At 36.0% G+C, this 21,583-nt stretch overlaps 1 protein-coding gene across 9 annotated transcripts in view; it reads left to right on the top strand.

Annotated features, from left to right (window-relative positions):
- Positions 1–21,583, top strand: part of LOC112502941 (sister chromatid cohesion protein PDS5 homolog A) — a 58,102-nt gene that overhangs the window by 7,662 nt on the left and 28,857 nt on the right. For 5 of the 9 annotated variants that reach the window (XM_025106973.1, XM_025106968.1, XM_025106969.1 and 2 more), the window contains 13 exons: positions 3,137–3,337; positions 3,417–3,598; positions 3,928–4,048; positions 6,147–6,368; positions 6,523–6,739; positions 6,841–6,986; positions 7,061–7,215; positions 7,295–7,471; positions 7,539–7,587; positions 8,616–8,801; positions 13,054–13,233; positions 13,682–13,824; positions 20,933–21,059. In XM_025106973.1, the coding sequence (XP_024962741.1) occupies positions 3,137–3,337; positions 3,417–3,598; positions 3,928–4,048; positions 6,147–6,368; positions 6,523–6,739; positions 6,841–6,986; positions 7,061–7,215; positions 7,295–7,471; positions 7,539–7,587; positions 8,616–8,801; positions 13,054–13,233; positions 13,682–13,824; positions 20,933–21,059 (2,106 nt within the window). The remainder of the gene's footprint in view (positions 1–3,136; positions 3,338–3,416; positions 3,599–3,927; positions 4,049–6,146; positions 6,369–6,522; positions 6,740–6,840; positions 6,987–7,060; positions 7,216–7,294; positions 7,472–7,538; positions 7,588–8,615; positions 8,802–13,053; positions 13,234–13,681; positions 13,825–20,932; positions 21,060–21,583) is intronic. The other 4 variants (XM_025106972.1, XM_025106977.1, XM_025106976.1 and 1 more) reach the window with 4 other exon arrangements.

Below are 21,583 nucleotides of genomic sequence, written 5' to 3'. Positions count from 1 at the left end.
TTGGTTACTCTCAACTTCAAAAAGGGTATAAGTGTTTGTCCCCCATGCTTAATCGATACATTGTATCACGAGACGTTACATTTCATGAGAATGTACCCTTATTTTCTATGTCCACTCCTTGCAACCCAAGAGATAGTGATGATTTGTTGGTGTATACCATACCTATTCCTGAGTCTACTACCCTATCCGACCCGACACAGACCCAAGAGCCTACTAAACCACCGGTTCATGTATATAATAGGCGGCAACAACCTACATCAGATCCCGATCCAACACCATCTTCATCATCGTCTGCAAATCCGCCTAATGATGATCCTTTTGCTTCAAGTAATCCACCACGTTCTGATACACAGGTTCTGATCTTGATGTTCCCATTGCTCTTCGGAAGGGTAAGCGCTCATGTACTTACCCTATTTCTTCTGTTGTTTTCTATGATAAACTTTCTTTACGTTCTCGTTCTTTGATCTCTATACTTGATTCTTTATCTGTTCCTAAAACGGTTGGTGAAACTTTGGCCCATCCTGGATTGCGGGATGCTATGATTGATGAGATGAATGCTCTCGATCATAATGATACATGGGATTTGGAAAAGGCAATTGGCTGTAAATAGCTATTCACTGTGAAATTTAATCCAAATGGATCTGTGGCTCGTCTGAAAGCCCGCTTGGTAGCCAACTGATATGCTCAGACTTATGGAGTCGACTACCACGAGACATTTTTTCGTGTGGCTAAGGTACCCTCCATCCGCCTGTTTGTTTCATTAGCCGCTATTCACGACTAGGTACTACACCAACTGGATGTGGAAAATGCCGCCTTGCATGGTGATTTACATGAGGAAGTTTATATGGAGCAACCACCTGAGTTTGTTGGTAGAGTTTGTAAACTGCATAAATCATTGTATGGTTTAAAGCAATCCCTTCGTGCTTGGTTTGGACGGTTTAATGCCGTAGTGACTGAGTTTGGTTTACGGAGGAGCTTTTATGATCATTCTGTGTTCTTTACTTCATCATCTTCAGGATGTATTCTTCTAGTGGTATACATTGATGACATTGTGATTACTAGGAGTGATGAGACTGGGATCAAGAAGCTAAAAGATTTCCTTGCGTCTTGGTTTCAAACAAAGGACCTAGGTCCTTTAAAATACTTCTTGGGAATTGAAGTATCTCGTACTCGGAAAGGGATATGTTTGTCTTAACGAAATATTGTTTGGATATATTGAATGACTTTGGTATGATTGAAGCAAAACCTTGTGAGGCCCCAATGATTCCAAATATGAAATTGAAAGTAGACAATGGAGATCTACTTGAGGATCCAGAAAAGTACAGAAGAATCGTGGGAAAGCTAAACTACCTGACGATTACATGCCCTGGCATCGCTTTTCCAGTGAGTGTAGTAAGTCAGTTTATATCTCTGAGAACTCCACATTGGGACACTGTTAGCCATATACCAAGTACCTAAAGGGTGCTCCTGGTCTTGGTATCCTTTTATCAAAATCACGGTCATCATGTCATAAAAGGGTTCACAGATGCCGACTATAATGGGGATCCTACTACTAGGCGGTCTACGACAGGCTATTGTGTGTTGGTTGGAGGGAATCTAGTTTCGTGGAAAAGCAAGAAACAAAATGTCGTTTCCTGGTCAAGTGCTGAATCTGAATACAAGGCTATGGCCCAAACCACTTGCGAGCTGATATGGTTGCGTTATCTGCTAGGTGAAATTGGGTTTGCTCAATCTAAACCAATGAACCTATATTGTGATCATGAGGCGGCTATCCACATTGCAAACAATCCTGTGTTTCATTAAAGAACAAAACACATCGAGGTTGACTATCATTTCACTCGTGAAAAGCTAGAAGATGGAATCATCTCAACTCCCTTTGTTCGAACAGGAAGACAACTTGCTGATGTCTTTACCAAAGCATTACTTGGTTCGCGAATCTCTTTTATTTGTAACAAGCTGGGCCCTTAGGGTTTCTCTTTTGTCTAGGTTTTCTATTTTTATATATATCCTTGTATCCTTTCTGTGTAAAATATAAGTTAAAAGCAATGATATAATCCCTGATTACAGTATCCTTACAACTAGGAAAGAAAATAAATCTAGCTAATTTACAACTAAATTATTCTAGTTTACATAATTATCTATAATTTACATAGTTATCTAAAAAAACACAAACAAATTAAGACAATGAAGGTCTAACACTCAAAATTGTAAAGAAAAGAATTGGCATCCCAAGACAGTTCTCCTCAAAATACCATAACTAAGTTATGAAGTTATCTTTTGTTGATCCTCCCATAAGCAACATATACGTGGACTACAAGACAAAATCAGTAAACTAATTACAAAAGGTTCCCTTAATCATGGGATCCTATTCTACCTTGGTTACTTGTTCTATTTTTTTTACTACACTCCGTCTTTAGGTTGTTTAGTTGTTTTGTACTTCCTAATATGCTTTTATTGCTCTTACTTGTTTAATCCCTATTCATGTTGTTTAATGTGCTTAGTTGATCTCTTTTTCAAAGCCTCTCTTCCTTCTTGAGATTGTCTAGCTCTTCATTAACTCTTCAGAACTTCATTTCCTGCTTTTTTAGACATACATTCTGGGTCTCTAAAGAACCCTTCCTCCAAAAAAAAGTTTTTCACATAACTATTTTCACAAGCCGGTGGCTCTTTACGGAAACAATCTTTCTACTTCTTGGGATGGAGTTCCTAGACCCTAACTCGTGTGGGTTTACAGTGTTTGTATGGTTTGGTTTTTATGGGATCGTATTCTAATTGAAATATCTTTAATTGTGGGATCCTATTTTGTACTATTTATGACTATTAATCCTCCTAATTCAGTGCTAAAATTTCCCACACCTAGAGAAGCATGTTCTTAATAAATGCAAGTGGGATTTTAAGGTAGTCTTGTAACATAAAGGGTTAATGAGGCTCAAAATCAACTTTATAGATCGGAAGACCGATGGTGGAATTTGCTAAATATTTGATAATAGATGCGCTTGTATGGTAACATTTCATGATTAGCAATTTGAAAGAAATTGTGATGTTACTTCTTCAAAAGAAATGGTTCATGGTGGTGCTAATGATTTCTAAAGTTTGTAACCCCATGATGCTAAGTTTCTTTGTGTCTTTTTGGTAGCAAGCTGCAAGTGCGTTGCCAAAGTTAAAAACACAATCAGATTTGCTAAAGCCTGCCATCAAGCCCTTGAGTGATTCTATACTGAAACATGGATTGTTGCGGCAAAATGACAAAGATGTGAGGCTTTTGGTTGCCATCTGTGTATGTGAAATACTTCGTATCCTTGCCCCAAATCCTGGTTTCCGTGATGAAGACTTTAGGGTAAGTGGTTTTACTCCAATATATTTTTATGTGCTCACCTCACATTGCTGATGTTTGACTGTTTGAGCACTTGTTTCAGGATATATTTCAACTCTTACTGGGTATGTTTGCGGAGCTTGCTGATACTAAAAGCCCATATTTCTCAAGGAGGGTAGAGCTATTGGAGACTATTGCAAAATTCAATTTTTGTGTGCTCATGCTTGATACAGGATCTGAAAATTTAGTTATGAAGATGTTCACTATCTTTTTCAGTGTTATAAGGTATGGTTCTTCCTCGTACATGGAGTATCTCTGTTTCTCGTCTTGTTTGCTCTTCTTGTTGTCAGGCAAGATAACAATTTATGTTCATTCTGGGTGAGTATAACAACCTATCCTCATCCGGACTTTTCTCACTAGAGTGTATTACGCAACTATAAACCATGTTATCATATGAGTTGAAATCTTATTTGTATTTCACATGGTTTCATTATGCTTGTTTTCTCTATTATTTTCTGTGATTATGGAATTGCAGTATCCAAGTCAACCATTACATTACATATTTCTTCTCCTATATGCATTGTTTACAATGTGTTGTACTGGTTGCCCTGCAGGAAAGAGCATCCTTCAAATGTATTTGGAGCAATGTCATCGATCATGTCACTTGTTTTTGAGGAGAAAGGTTCTCAAGCACTTATAGAAGTGATTTTGCAAAATCTTTTAAAGGATGAAAAGGTAAGTTGCGAGTATCTTAGTTACAAGTGTTTTTACGCCATCAAGATTTTAGCTTGAATGATATGCAATCCATCCTAGGTGGTGGTCTGAATTCCCATACCGATTTGTCTGTCTAAATGAACGTTTTGGATTTGGTGGCACAGCTTATCACAGAATATTGTTTTGCATTCTTAATTGGTTGCTCTAATTTGAAATAACTTCCAAGTATTTCTCGTTTTGGGCACAATTAAGGGGATTCCTTGTATATGTGTATACATCAGAAGATTGGATTCCATCATATCAGCATACCTATATCCTTCTAAAGAATCCAAATACATATCTTAAAGCTCACCCTTAGTTAGAGGATAGGTGGTGGTCTGAATTCCCATACCCGTCTGTCTTTCTAAATGAGCGTTCTGGATTTGGTGGCACAGTTCATAACAGAATATTGTTTTGCATTCTTGATTGGTTACTCTAATTTGAAATAAGTATTTCTTGTTCTTGGGCACAATTAAGGAGAGTCCTTGTATATATGTATACATCAGAAAATTGGATTCCATCATATCAGCATAAACTATATCCTTTTAAAGAATCCAAATACATATCTTAAAGCTCACCCTTAGTTAGAGTATTGATATTGGACATGCTGAACTTGTTACAAATGAAGTCATGGGTCTTCTAAAACGGTATGGAGGAGATGTCAACTAATTGCTACAAAATGTTGCCCCACCCTTTCTTTATTGGACCTAAAAGTTCCTTTCTATGGGGTCTTATCATGTTGCAAACCCTAGCCACTATTATGACTCCATTTGGAGTTCCTAGCCAAACCCTAATCAAGGAGCATGAAGAGATTATAAAACAAATTGCGACTAGTAACCCTCTTGAAATCCTAAATTGTGACCAGCAATCCTGCTGAAACCCTAAACTGCAACCAACAACTCCAATTGCAAGGGTTTCCAAACCCTGTTGAAACCCTAAATCCTTTGTGATGCTTGCCTCTTAGTATCTGTGGGAAAATATACCTTTGCACTTGATTACGATGGCCTTCAATCTTTAAACAAATATAAAATATGACAGAAACATGGAACATGCTCGAAGTAGATAAAGCTAAGTTACTCTAGACCAATCATCACCAAAGGTAACAATTTATATAAGATCATCAATGATGTTGACAAAGTAAGGTCCATAAACATCAGAGTGCACAAGTCTGAAAGAAAAACTAGACCTGAAACTACTAGATGGATAAGAGGTACATAAATGGTAACCAACCTGACATCACATGAGAAGTTGATAAAGAACATATCTTAGGTTCTAACTTTTTAGATGTCCTAATGAGGGATATCATGGACACTTCCTCTCAGATATGTTGTAGGAGATTGGATATCCAAGACATATAATCCATGATCTTCACAGCTTGTGCAAATCATTCGAGAAGTCCCAAGCTCTTGAAAGACAAACAAATATAGTCCATGATGTGTGTAGCTAGCTAAACTGGGACCTTGCTGTAATTTTAGGCGGACCAAGTTTCAACAACAGTTCTCAGAAAGACGAGAAAGATCTCTGCATCTTGATCTATTGCTGGCGCATCTACCAGAATGACCTTGGGGAGCACCTTTACTTGTCACCAAGCCAGGTTTTTCTCTCCCGACCATTGTCCTCTACCCCTGTTGGATGCAACCGGAGAAACACTGCCAGATACAGCTGGTATATAGGAGAATTTGCAGCTGGATACAACTTCTACTGCTTTTTCTCTAAACAAATTTACTGTCTTATACCCAAGTCATCTTGTAAGAGACTCGGTGTTTTGCATTTTGGTAACTTACATATATATATATATATAATATTTTTTTGGGGAGGAGGGTTTTTTGTGATTCCTTTATTTCTCTCATGTCCTTTCCATTTTATTAGTATAGGATGTTCTATTTACCCTTTTGATGATCGCTCATCTTGCTTGCTTTTAAATTGACCTCTCTTTTCTTCCTTTCTCTCTTGTTAAGTATGATTTTGTTAGTTTTTTTTTGCTTTAACTTGTGCCATATGTATTACTTATGCTGGTAACACTCATTTCTTTTCTTACTTTTCCTCTGTTTCTCTTTGATTGTTCGCTCCTCTTTTTCAGGATGCATCTCCTGCTTCTTTTCTGCTTGCTGTTTCTGTTATTCAAGGTTGCTGTCAGGCACTTCAGCCGTTTGTTTGTCGTTTTCTCAACTGTTGTATCTTGGACAGAAACAGTGTAAATAGTGAGCTCAAAGAATCATATCATGCTATTATATTTGAAATCTTCCAGTGCGCTCCACAAATGCTTATTGCTGTTATACCAAACTTAACTCAGGAACTATTGGTCTGTCCCTATCTTTTTGCTAATTCAAAGTTACCTTGCAGTATATTCATATAGTACACACAATTATTAGGTCTGTGAGTTGATGAACTTAATGATCAAAAAGTTCAGAACTAAATTTTCTTTGTGAAATTCTTATGTTTTTTGTAATTTGCAGACTGATCAGGTTGATGTACGGATAACAGCTATCAAGTTTGTTGGAAGACTTTTTTCAATTCCTGGACGTCATGTTGCCCAAGAGTACCATCATCTCTTCATAGAGTTTCTAAATAGATTCTCTGACAAGTCTGCTGAAGTTAGACTTAATGCTGTATTATGTGCTAAACCTTTTTGCTTGACCAATCCACCAGGGGAGCAATCTGTTGCACTTCTGAGTAAGCAGTTTTCAAAATTCTTATTTTTGGTAGTTCCTGGTATATCATCATCTCTCGTGGTTAAGTAAATTTCTTTTTGTCATGTTTTCTCGAGTGAGCAGCTGCCCTTGAAGGCCGCCTTTTAGACTTCGATGATAAAGTGAGGACACAAGCAGTAGCAGTAGTGTGTGATCTTGCCAAGTCTAATCTCAGACCTGTACCTCCTGAAATGATAGCTCAAGCTGCTAAAAGATTACGTGATAAGAAGGTATTTTCTAAAAAAAACCTTCCAATTAGTGATCAAGTTGTCTAACAACTTATTGTTGTTTGTTTTCTATAAAGGTATCTGTTAGAAAGAAAGCTTTGAAAATGCTACTAGATGTGTATCATGATTATTGTATTAAGTGCTCTGAAGGCATCAGCAAATTGAGCATTGACTTTGAACAAATACCTTGTGGTATTCTGATGCTTTGCTATCACAAAGACACGGAGTTTGGGTATGTTGTTTGGTGCATCATGACTGGCCTAAAATTTTCTTATGTAAAGATATAACCTGTTATGAAATGTCTACTTCAGGCCACAGAACATAGAGCATGTGCTTGAAGAGGATTTATTTCCCATTTCACTTTCAGTTGAGGAGAGGACTAGGCACTGGCTTTTCTTGTTTTCACATTTGGTATCAGCTCACCAGAATGGAATTTTCAGCTCTGCTCATGAGAGGGCATTGACTGCTGTTTTGTCTAAAAAAAAACGGTACTCTAACCAGATGTTGCTCTTAACTCGCAGAAACAACTCTTTTACAAGCTTAGTTCTGTTTCAGGTTGCAAATTGAGATGCAGAGTTACCTGGAGTTCCGGACACATGAAAAGGTTTTAAATATCGAACCACTGTATGCTTTAAGATTCAGCAGTATAGCATCATTCATATTAAAACTCAATTTTACGGGTATACTGTGGTCTATCTTAAACTACACACTGCTGCTATACATTGTGGTCTGCAACACCTTGTTGTGCCCTTTCTTCCAAATGAATGCATATATAAGCATCAGGATTACCATACTCTAGTGCCTTATATTTTTTCCCTCTTTCCAAGTAGCTTGTTGGTTAGTGTTCTTCAACCCCTATCGTGAATAAATCAAGCCAACAAGATTCTTGTGATTCAGTATCATTGTTTTCTTATGTAATTGAAAAGTAGTGGGGAAGTTGCACTTACATACCTCAATTGTTTGTCCCAAGGTCTTGATGGAACTCTCATGCAGGCACATGTATGGTTAAGCTGCGATTGTTGGCATAATAACATTCTCATTACATGGTTTAGGAAATCATGAATTTAATAAGTATGCTGTCAAGTGAAATACTTCCTGGAAAAGGTTTGAGGCAGGATTTGTGCAATACAGGCACTTCATTTTAGGCATGTGCATGGAGTTGCCAGTAATCAATAATGATAATCATTGACACTTGGAATTTTTGATCTAGAATGCTATTTGTGCAAGTGGTGAATTGAATTAATAAACATGTAATAACACTAAGATTAGAAGTTCATCTGTTCTCTGATTATAATTTAGATTTATATTAGCAGCATATTTGGTTTTAAGAGTTATGGCATATCGTGTAGTTGATTAAAAACCTTTGCTTATCCTCTCTCTAATCTTTCTCTTTTTGGGATGAATATGTTCTTGAAGGTAATTGGCATAAACATTCCAGAATTTGGTTTTGGAAGATCTTGTAAATAATATGATTCTTGTCGCACACGTTTGCTTTCTGAATTGTTTCTTCTCTATAATTCTTGTCATTGTAAAGAAACTCTTTCCTGTTCAGCTTTTTTATTTTTCTGGATGGGATGTGATCTAATTTTAGTAGCGTCTTTCTTTTGTCATATATGACATATGGTGCTACAGAATATCTCTGGGAGAGGGGAAGAAAGAGTCAAAAAGTTATTTGCAAAAATGTCGACATGCTTTCCTACAACTATTAATGCAGAAGAGTGCTTTCATAAGTTACATGTGGTTAAAGATGTTGACCTTTTTAACATCTTGAAGGAGATTTTGGTTGAAGTGAAGTTTGAAAGTTCCCAGATCATCAAAGTAAGTTTTTTTTGTTTGCCGTCATCAATATCTGTGCTAAATATATTTGTTTCTGATCTTGAAGAAGAGTATATCATTAATAAGGAGATTACAGTTTGACTTGTGATAGCAAATATGTATGCCCACAAATATGGGCTCTGTGTCACCACAGTGGTAGTGCAAGTGAACACTGGTCACTACGTTCGTCTTTGAGGGATATAATGGTATAGTACCAAGATCGTATCCGCAAGGACTGGTCTTACTAAGAATCTGAGAGTTCCACGAACTTCCGGTGCAAAGTTGGGTTTTATAAAATTAATTGCTTTGAGAGTGGTTTGATGATTGTTAATATTAAATAACAAGTAATAAAAACGGGTATGAGTGCAAGCTTCTCCTAAGAGTATGATAGTAACAAAATGGTTGAAAGAACCAATCACAAAAGAACCCTTCATGATTTATTTCTCTCAAAATAATTCGTGATGGAATGTGGCCACGGTCTTGTCACAAAATTGCCACATTTGCTAACTTTGGGTTTGCCAACCTTACTAAGTAGACCTCGTAAATCTGAGTTCTACAAGTATGGAGGGATGCACATATCTCTATGACACACCAACTCGACCGATATGTTGAACCTTGGTGAAAGTTATACAAAAACCTATATCTCTATGTAATTATTGAAGATTTTTTCAAACCTCATTGCATCACTCAAACTGTATTTCGAATCTGTCCATCTCCGGGGCAATGATCTAATATTAATATAGACAAGTGATCGGCTTGTGCACCTTGAGTTAAAGCTTCAACTTGAGTGACTAAACCGAAAAAATTAGCAAAAAGTGGTAACACCCAAGTGTTACATTTTACCTCTTAGGTTTGGCTTACACCCACACCTAGAGGGGGGTTTAGCTCATGCTTAAAAGAAAAGACATAGTAGAAGATAAGAAATTCTTAAGGATAAATTGCATAAAAATAAAGTTCGGTACTGTAGCGACAAATGTTGCCACAGTTAGAATTAGAAATACTAGAAGGTAAATTGCAACTAAACTCACCAAAGCAAATACAAGATCACAGTGAAGCAGTCTTTTCAGTCGATGCTCAATGTTCAAGTGTGTCCCAAATTGATTTCCCAAAGCTTCAATATATAGGTGGAGAAGGAGAGAGATATGAAAGAGACTAGAGAGAGGAAAGGGACCTCTTGCTCTTTTTGTCTTGACTTTCTTTGTTCATTCCCCCCCTCATTCATGAATACTCCAGGGTTGACCCTTGCCTATGCGAGCTCTTCATTTCACTGATTTGGAAACAAAATCGCTGCAAAATCTTATATAAGTAGCTGCCACTGCTGTGGCGATATTTGTGGCCACAATGGCAGAATAGCTCACAAATTTTGGTCTTTCAGCTTTTCTCATCTTTAAGAACAATTTAGACCAAGGAAGGAGTGAAAGGCTCAAATGGGTGAAAAAGGGCTAAAAAGAATGACAAATAACTCTAAAAATTGGAGGTTATCACTCCCCAAACTTGAGATATTACTTGTCCTCACCTCAAATAATGAAAAATAAGAGGAAAGAAAACGTACAAAAAAATGAAGGGAATTTTTAGCACAAACATCAAAAAATGAATATGAATTTGATCAATTGAAAATTTGAAGCAATGATGCAATACCTTTGGACTTGCTTGGCGTACACAACACTTTTGTCAACATGATGTTTGGTTTGATCGTTAACATAAAAATGTTGTTGGGAACTGCTTTGGATTTGCTTGGTTTGATAGTGAACATAAAAAACGGTGTTGGGAACTATCACATAACAAAACCAGAAAACTTGGTGTACATTAGGTGATTTATTTGTGCTAGCTAGGAAAGAAATATAAAATTCTTTTTGGGTTGTAAAAATATTGGCATTTGGAGCTGAAGCGTACAAGTTATAGAGTATAGGCCTTTTGTTTAGGATGCAATCACAATACAAAGCGAAGTAACAAGAAAGGCAGATACCATGTCCTCTATTGACTACCATGAGTCTCGATAATTATTAAGTACTACTATATTAATTATCCTTGCCTGACATCTAATGATTCATGTTCTTATGAGCACCGTCCATGGCAACACGTGTGAAATATTGGAATGGAGTGTGCCAGTGTGGTCGAAATGCTAGCCAAGCACAAGATGCAAGAGCATCTTATGAGGACCTATTTCATGTGTAGAAGGGGTAATGCTAGTTGGTTCTTGATTTAATCTTTTGGTCAAGGTTCTATTCAAAAACCTAATATTTAAGGGGTTCTAATTTTCTCATTCCTCAATCAAAATGCAGTAATGCACTCATTTTACTTTTCTTGCTTTTTTTTGATACTTATATTAAACAATGCTAGAAAAAAATAGAATGATAGTGAGAGCATAAATTTGGGGTCTAGAATGTGTAAAGATAGAAGTGTGTGCTAGTTGGGTTGCAACTCTAGTAGGATGCTAGTTTTGCTGATTTCACATAAGGATAGCATGCCATCAAGAATTAGGCATAAAAATGCTCTTACCATAATATGTTGTTCAGATGGTTTGATGACATACTGCCTGAAGTGCAGGCATGGTCATGACTCATGGACCATTGATGATGGTTATGATCCCAATATGTTAGTGAATTCAGACAAGATGGACAACAATAATGTGACCATTTTAGATTTGCCAGAAACTCATCCTCTAGTCAAGTAAACTCTCGGCCTTTTGGCCTAAGCAGTTATCGAGATCCAAACTGGAATTGCTGTCAGGACTGTGATTTGATATATCGGAAATGTTGGGGGTAAAGCGGTGGTATAGCGGTAATAAATTAGCGGTCCATTTTACAAAAAGTTATTAATGTATATGCAGTATTTAAATAAATGTATTATGTAATAATATCTAATATAGTAATATTTAATAAATATAATTTTTAAACTCTAATACGAATCACGTTTTACTTAAATATAAAATTTATTTTATGACTTTTAAAACTCAAAAATTTAAAAGACCTAACCCTAATGCATATGTGGGCATTTTGGAGCTTTCATCGTCAAATGCACTTTAGTGTCACAATGCTATTGCTAATTCATTTAAGGTCTGTAAATTTGAAAGTGCTGGGGCTTGTAGCAACACAAGCTTCATCCTTAAACAATTAGGGACTTCCTCAAAGAAGTAGAAAGTATCTTCTTTGTTTGGTAGGAAGAAATTTTCTTATCTGGACATTGATTTGTACTTAACTTGACATTGATTTGGTAGGAAGAAAGTATCTGTACTTCGAGACCTATTGATGTGAAATCAAGTGCTGGACAGACAAGATTAACGTGGACAGAAAGTTGTGGATGAAACAAAGAACCAAAAACAGTAACTACAAAGTTACTGATTCAAATAACGAAAATACACGATAGTCAACAACCCACTACTCTAATCTCTAAGGGAATTAATCCGCCAAGATTAAATGGAATTGAATCACTCAAATAAGAGCCCACTACTCTAATCAAATTAATCCACCAAGAATCCAAGATCAAGGGAAAGGGAACACTCCAAACCACAAGATCAAAGATCTCTAAAGGAAATGTAGATTTCAGAATAGAGATAACTCCATTCATTTTCATCTATTTCATAAAAAATGGCCTCTTACATTTTTGGAGCCTCTGATATACAGAGGAAGAAAGTACAAATGAAAACAAAAGCTGTAAAAACCAGGATCTGTAAAACTAGTACATAAGTTTTAGCCAATAACAAAAAGAGAAGTAGAATCTGCAGCAGGGGACCACTTCTCAGCATATCTCTTCTTCAGAAATGTTGATCATGTTCCCTCCAAAATGCTGAAATTTTGAGGTAGGATTGGAACTGATGAGGTAGGTAAAACAACCATTGCTTGACTCAAGTCATGACAATTTCTTGTTTACACTTGAATCACCTTTGATCACTTATTCACAAAATTGTGCGGGGCTAATTGTTTTCATTTCGTATGTCACGGAAAATCATTTTTCTCACTCAGACTTTACCCACTTTCATGGAAGGACAAGATAGTCTCGTTTTTATAGCCGTGTTCAACTTTATCATGCTTCCTTCAATATTAATCGTTTTTATTGGTAATTCTAATCATTGTTTTTATTGGACAAAGTAATTTGTTGAAAGATGAAGATGCACCCAAACAAGTGTGGCAAAACCGACAAAGCAGCAAAACCAAACACAACAAAGTTTAACCATACTGTTCTTATATTTTATTTTGTTTAACCTGAATAATCTCTTTTAATTTCTGTTATTAACTACAAATTTCTCATTTTGAAGGATAATTTTCTCAGGAAGATCAAGGACATGCATTCTATTTTTGAGTTTCTGCAGTCACTCGTGACACAATGTTCATTTAATATCTTTAGTGCTGATCACGTGAGCTGTATACTATATCATCTTTCTAAAGGCAACTTTCGAGAGGCAAATTTAAAGAATGCTTGTGTGACGCTTCTTATGGTATGGAACCCTGCTTACTGAGTTCATCGCAATTTAAGCACAGATGTGTCTTGTTTTAAAATATGTAACGGGCAGTGTTTGATGCACAGTTTTAGCTCATTAGGGGCCGTGTATATAAACATATCTTTGTTTAATTTTTTCTAACAGGGTTCAAACCCACTATTTCTAGTTTGCATCAGGAGTACAATTCAAACAAGGGAAACATGGATTTTTGTTTTATGCTTATAAGGATATTGGTTTTGTGTACATCATATTGTTTTGTGTTGAACTAGTGGATCTTCTCATTTCTGTGTATAAGAGTATCGTTTCATATTTAAGTTTGTTAAAATAAGAATATACTATTCAAAGTTTTATAGTTATATCAGTTGATTCATTTGCTTAATATGCAAGTAAAATTGCATTGTTTTGAGTTTTATACTAAGTGAATGTTATGTCTCTTTTTATTTAGATTATTGTTGATGCTTTCCCGTTACTTCTGAGAGGTTCAGAAGAGCAATTCTGCATTCTGTTGTTAGAAGAAAAATCTCTATTCTGTAATGAGCTGCTTCAAATATTGGTTAAAGCTGGACGGCATATTTCTCTCAACCTCAGGTAATCTACTGTTTCTGCTTTGTATGGGCGACTTTTATTCTTTGCTGGATAGTTTTAAAAGAAAATGGGTTCCATTGAATGAGATAGTTGATGATAAGTTTTCATGTTCAGCCAAGTCCGTTGTCACAGGGGTTATGTGTATATGTCCCCATTTGAGCCTAACTGTCTAAAGTCAAAGCGACTCCTAAAAAGTTTGAAAGGCATGGGTGTCCACTCTTGGATATTTTAAGAACATCTGGCCTTGCAAATCTAGAGAACATGACCAACCAAGTAGAGCTGCAAAGGCCGACATTTTAAAAATTATAAATTGTTCACACACATCAAAAGTATAATTTAGGCTATCTGATTTGATCTTTTTTAAGTTTGATCTTCTAATCTTCATCAACCACAATAACCTTTTCATTGCAAACTACTTGGTAAGTGAAAGATCCCAAGTGGCTGAATGGTAAAGAGGTGAGTGATCCTAGGACTGTGAAGGACATCCACCTTTCCGGTCTAAGGTCTTGGTTTTTGATGTACTCCAATCTTGCCAATTTTTATGGACTTATTATGCTATGTTTATGTTGGTCTACACTGCCTCTCCTAATACCCTCATTTTAGTGCATACATTTATATCAAGTCATTTCCTAGGAAATGAGGTGTTGTTCCTTGTGAAGTTTAGCGAGAAAGCCATGAAAAATTGTGCTTTTGGCTGTTCCCAAAAGATTCAACTTTACTAGTAGAAGCAACAACAAAAAAAAGACGAGATTATTAAGTCGTATTAGCTCACAATATGGATCCTTTCCATTCGAAAACTAAATTATTGTAATTCTTGACCAGATCATCCTTATATTTACTTTTTGGAGTATTTACAATGGGTAGGTAATTAGATATTGTAGAAGAGGATGCACCTCATGTAATTAGATCTTGCAGAAGAGGATGCCCTCGAATATTTATCTCGGACACATGCATATAAAAACTTTGCGTGTATATACAGATAGATTGGTGATGCACCTCATCTAACTATGGTAGCACTAGCAAGTGTTTACCTGTTCATCTTTTGAGTTTTACAAGAATAGTGCGGTAAAATACAATGGATGGCTCTTCTTAGTGGTTACATGCTATTGTCAATTCCTCATACTTGGTACTATTGGAGCATTCCAATTGGTTGAATTGCCAATGAAAAAATAATATTTTTCTTCCGCCTTTCATAGAAAATAAAGTGGCAAAGATAGAGAGCATTCATGAACGTGGTCAACTCATTTGAGGACTATACTAATTATGCGTTATCCGATGTTGGATGGGTCATTTTAAAAAACTTTATTAACCATACAAAACATGATTTTAACCTTTTTTTGCCATCTGATCTACTTTTCTGATAGTCAGCGAATAGATAATACTTATCTTTTCTTTCCCTATAGAAAAGTAGGAAACAAAAGTATTGGTCATTAAACTAGGTACATAGTGTGAGGGCACACCGTGATGTTACTAGGCCATTGGTGAGTCATTGCGTAGATGGAGTTGAACAAGGTAGGTAACAAGCGGCATCACGTTGATGTTGGTGAATCCTTGGGTAGACGAAGGAAGTCATTTGACGAAGGTTCTAATGTCAAGATATATTACTTCTATTATATTGATCATTAATCAAAGGGGCAGGTTATGCAAGAGTAGGCAACTAGCCCATTATCGGTATCCTTTGGTGGTTGATTTTGAATCACTTGTTCGTACTGATATTTGATGTTCTTCTATTGTTCAATATGTGTTAAAGGCACGATGGTTTGCTACTTCCATTTATGATTGCGCTTGCACACAAGTACCCTAGGTTACTCAAACACAAATTAGACAGTTCTATATTCCCAAATTTTATCTCCATGATAAAGAACCGGTTTGGTATAAATATCAAAATACACCTATCAGATAGTGTCAGATTATTTCAATCAAATTGTTACTTATACTCCCAAAAGGAATAGATAATAAATGAGTCTCCTTGTATTAAAAATGCCCCAATAAAATGGTGTCGCTAAAAAAAATGAGCATCTTCTAGACCAAATTCGAGTATTGTTATTTAGATAAATGTACCAAAATATTAGTTGGGGAAGTTGTCCTAATAGCAACTTATGCCATACTATCCTCTAGAGTTTAAGATTCAAAATATGTGTGCTCTTCATTTTACTCCAACTTGTCAGTTACAAATAATCTTGCACCTCATATCAATGGGTGTATGTCATTAGCGAAGACCTTCGAAAGCTAGACCCTAAAGAATTGAAATGTGTCTTTTGTGGGGTATTCATAATTCATCTACTGAAAAAGAGTCAACCTGTCGTCATCCTATCAATAATAAAGATTAGGATCCTACAATTAAATAGATTTTAGATGGAGTAAGATCCCACAATTAAAGGAACTTTCCTTAAGTTGTATCTTGAATTTCTATTATATTATCTATTTACATTGCCAATTAAAGGATCAATGTAAGATAAACCTTGAAAAAATGTTACTGGGACACCTTGAAAAAATGTTACTAGGACACCTTGAAAAATGTTATTAGGTTACCTTGAAAGCACGTAGTCACTTAATATGTTGTGGAAAGCCTAGTAACATTTTTCAAGGTTTAACTTACATTGATCCTTTAATTTGCAATGTGAGTAAATAATAATATACAAATTCATGATACAACTTAAGGAACGTTTCGTTAGTTGTGGGATCTTACTCTATCTAAATTCTATTTAATTGTCGGATCCTAATCTTTATTATTGAGAGGATGACAACAAGTTGACTCTTCTTCAGTAATACCCTACAAAAGACGCATTTCAATTCTTTAATGTCTAGCTTCCTAAAGTCTTCGCTAATGACACACACCCATTGATATGAGGTGCAAGATTATTTGTAATTGACAAATTGGAGTAAAATGAAGAGAACACATATTTTGAATTCTAAACTCTAGAGGATAGTATGACGTAAGTTGCTATTAGAACAACTTCCCCTACAAATATTTTGGTATATTTCTCTAAATAACAATACTTGAGTTCGGTCTAGAAGATGTTCATTTTTTTAGTGACACCATTTTATTGGGGCATTTTTAACACGAGAAGACCCATCTATTATCTATTCCTTTTGGCAGTATAAGTATTGAAATAAACTATCTGATCGGTGTATTTTGATGTTTATACCAAACTGGTTCTTTATCATGGAGACAAAATTTGGGAAATAAGGAACTAATGTCAATTTGTGTTTGAGTAACCCAGGGTACTTGTGTGCAAGTGCAATCATTAATGGAAGTCAGAAACCATTGTGCCTTTTAACACACGTGGAACAACAGAGGGACCTCAAATATTAGTACGGAGAAGGATTCCTTGGTTGTTGACTTTGAGGTAGGAGTGCACTTCTTATTGATGATTCTGAATCAAAGCATTAAAGTCATAGCAATATTTGAGCTATTAATTTCATTCATCGACGAGAATCAAACCAAATAATGGATAAAAATCATCTTATTGTCTTTTTTAATTTCCAGTTAATTCAAATTCCAAAATTAGTTATGAGAAGTCTTCAGTGATTAGATATTTCCTTGCACCAAGACACTTGTATGCTCTCCCACAATTCTATTTCATGGTTTAGGCGTTCCTACCTTTTCTATGATTAATGGACAATCCAAATTGCTTTTCTTGATAAACCGGCATTTATATGGAGATTTAGGAGGACCGCTTTGCAGATTAAGCAACCCTTTTTATATTGTTAAGATATTTTTGGTGGTATCCCACATGATCACATTAAGTCATTAACTAGCTTGCGTTGATGTTTCACCAAAGCTAAGCATGGACTGATACTATTAGTAATCACCATGGGATGTTCCTACCAATCTTCATTTTATCCAAAAACACAAAATTAGCACTTCATGTACCAAGATGCTCAACAGAGAGATTGTCAAACATGTGTAATAGAATACTTGTGTTGGGTACGGTAATTGAGAAAAAAAATCAAGATTAGGAAAGAGCTGTGATGGCAATGTCTAATAGATGACCCAAAATCCAACTCTATTTGGGTTATAATCCTCACAAACCATTATCATTTACATTAAAAATGAAGAATTAAAACTGGAGAAATTAAGAACCTCCGGTGATACAAGTTGATAACCCACCAACTACATAATGTAAACTAATGTGCATGATTGACTGATGGTGCAATGCACTTTTGTGTTATTTTGTATTTGGTATAATACGAATAGGCTGCGGGAAGCAACTCCATTATCATCATGAAACATTTGCAATTTGCCCAAATAAAACTTGAACAAGCTGCTCGTAAATGCTCTGAGTAGGTTGTGCTAAGAAAGCCCGTTGCATTTCTGAATCAAAAATCTTTTTTTTTGAAGCAGATCTGAAGAATGTTCGTAGGATAACCTATTCAGGGGTGTTCAAAACCCGAATTATCCGAAATCCGAACCCAAACTCGAACCTGAACCGAAAATAAGGTATTTATGTAAAACCCGAATACCCCGAAATTTGAAAACCAACTTTTTGGGGAAAATTTGGGTTCGGGTTGGGTTTGATTTTTGGCCACCCGATCCACCTGAAAACCCGAAATATATATACATATATATTTTAAATACTACATAAATGTACTTATTTATCTAATTATCTTCTGAAAATTTTAAAAATCATAGTCGGTGGTGTTTTTTTCTAATTCCTGAGCATACTATTGATTTATCAATCCTCTAAATCGATTGGATATATATTCTTTGCATTATAACTAAGCTCGAACCCGACCGACCTCAACCCGAAACCCGAACAACCCGAACCCGATGCAATCCGAAATCCAAAAATTGGGGCTTGATTTCCACATTAGAAATCTGATCGGGTTTTTGATATTCCCACCCGAACCCGCCTGACCACCGGATGAACACCCTTAAACCTATTATTGAACAATTATATTTGTAGTCTAATGCAGTGACTTGTAACCAACTTGTCATGGGCACTAGACTGCTAAAATCGAAAATTGGAAGTTGAAAGACAACCATAGGATATGTTGGGGAGTTTCAACTTGCAACTTGACTATGTACAAAGAGATCGTTCACATATTGGTGCACATACATGATTGGATCGGATTGGACAAGTGCTGTGTGGTGGTTGATACGACTAGGATTGGATAGGATAGGACTTGACAAGTTGCCCCTATAGTTGTTTGATGGTTTTATACATCATATAATAGTTTCAACACAAATCAAGTGAAATTTTAAATTATTTAATTTATATACATTTTTACACAATTTCCATATACATAAATACATACATATATAATAGTACCAAGTTTGAATGAAGAATTTGATATAATTGATGGTATTTCGAAAAATCGTGATTCGTACAAAGGAAACACTATGTTTTATTCGGTTTTGAAGATGCTTATAAATTGGAGGAGGCATGGTGAAAGTTGTTGCAACGATAATGGTGATAGAGGTAGAGGGTGGTGGTTGTTGGACGAAAATGACTCTGGAGGACATGAAGATGGTGAACGGGGATGGTGGTGGTTGCCAACAATGGTGGAGGAGGTAGTTGTGGCCGATGTGGTAGAGGTAGTGGAGGTGGTGGCAGTGATAGTGATACTACTGATACGATTACGGATACTGATAATAGTAGGTGATAGTGATGGTAATGGTAATGGTGGTGGTCATGATCGAGGTGGTCGATAGTGGTAGCGGTGGGCGGTGGCCGATGGTGGTTGTGGAAGAGGTTGTTGTAGTTGAGGAGGTGGAGGTGGTCGGCAGTGGCTACCGGTGGCTAGTGGTGGTGGTAGCGGCAACGACGACGGGCGGTGGTGACCATTAAAACAAATACCATATTAGGGTTATTTATCAAACGAGGGTAGATTTTTAATTTTTTAGTTTCTATCTCATTCTTGTTCATCTTGTTCTACTTATTTTGGTGGACAAGAGAGCCTTTTTTGTCCCAGGCTGTCCCAATCCTTGTCCCTGTCCTATGTCACGCCAAATGTGGAACAATGAGTTTTTGTCTTGTTGAGTTTTGTCCCATCCTGTTCTGTCCCATCCTGTTCTGTCCCATGTACCAAACGTAGCCAGAGTGTGCAATTTGCAACTTGACTATGTGTAAAGAGATAGTTCACATTTTGACAATGATGGTAGATCGACTGTAACAGCCTGTTCCCGGAAGTATCTTCCTTTGCCCTTAGTACAAGTCATTGTAAGAAACTTCATATCTTAAACTTTTTATTTCATTGTAATAGAGTTACTACAGCAGCGGAAATGCGAAAATTTACAACTTATAATATTCTAACATCCTAGAATAGCAACACTTCAGTTGGTTCCTACTCCTTGATTCCTGAGATACATACATGAATACATAAGCTTTAAGCTTAGTGAGTAGTTATGGTTTCATGATAATACATTCTTTCCAAATAGTTAACATAAATCTTATGAACTTTCATGTATAAAAACATTTATTTGAGATCTCACGGTTACATGTGATGTAAACCAACTTCTCACATGTTCTTTAACCTCGGGTCCACATAAGGGGTGCCCAATAAGGTCCGTTTGCAAGATGTACTTTCTTTCTATATCCTATACGTTGGATATTTAAATGGTTATACTTAACATGTATAAAAACGTTCATATACCACATGCGCATCATGACAGAAAAGGTGTACTTTACCACATAATCATAACATAACTTTTACAAGAAGATATGGCAATACTCTTTCATGCATAAAACATTGATATATATAGCATGTATTATCGTAGTAAATCTCATAACGTACTCACCTTGACTATGCCTAGGTTTTCCCTTAATTCCTACCTTCAAGCTTGATTAGGTATAAGGAGAGAGATTTCTTATTTTTGGTATGAAACTAATGATAACACTTCAATCACTATTTATAGTTAAATTCATTGCATTAGCTACTTGTAAGTAATTCAGATAAATAGTTCTGGGGTACTCTTTGATGGAGAAGGTTCTAGAGAGTCTAAATGTTCTCGTGGTTGCATTGTATTTTGTGTCTCATTCTGTATGGCATGAAAATCATGCAATTTGAACTACTTATGTATATATATATATATATATATATATATATGATGTTATTGCTCTATGTTTCTTGACTTGGAATGACAAATGCAAATTTTATTGTGTAGTGTTATCTACCCTTTCTTAGAGGGGATCTGCCTGAATGGAACTCGTGCTCAGGCCAAGCTTGCTATTTCTGCAATCAGTGAATTAATAGTTTCTTCTGAGCAGTTCAGTTTCTCAAAACTGTCTAAGGTTTGGTTATATCTGCATTTTCTCTAGCTAACTGCTTTAATTTCATCTGCTTTATACTTCATTGTGAACACTCACTTGCACCCTACAGTTTTCTTACCAAGAGGCAATGTCAAATATTTGCATGTTGAAACAACCCTCATATTCCAATTACATATAATTCACATTATCATACTCATAATACTAAAATAGTATTATTACAAAACATAGACTATCAAAATGTTTCTTTAATACATAAACAAACAAGCTAATATCATCATTCAGACTTTTCCCTTCCCTTTATCTTTCAACATACGCTGAYCTGCAAAACAGGTTAGTCCAACATCTGAGCGTTAGACCAAAAGGTTTAGTGAGTGTATAATCTCATACAAACAATATACATTCCAAACAATCAGTTTAGAATCAAACCTGTTCCGAAACATAACATATTTATGTTTCTCGCGGTTACACCGCCATTACATTCTCTTATCTCTTTCTTGCTCGCGGTTACACCGCCATTATATCTCTCTCGCGGTTACACCGCCATC

This window comes from Cynara cardunculus, unplaced genomic scaffold (genome assembly GCF_001531365.2).
Source record: "Cynara cardunculus var. scolymus isolate 2C unplaced genomic scaffold, CcrdV1 Un_Scaffold_2214, whole genome shotgun sequence".
Lineage (NCBI taxonomy): Eukaryota > Viridiplantae > Streptophyta > Magnoliopsida > Asterales > Asteraceae > Cynara > Cynara cardunculus.
The sequence above is the reverse complement of the archived record's forward strand: the minus strand, read 5'-3'. Positions and strand labels throughout refer to the sequence as shown.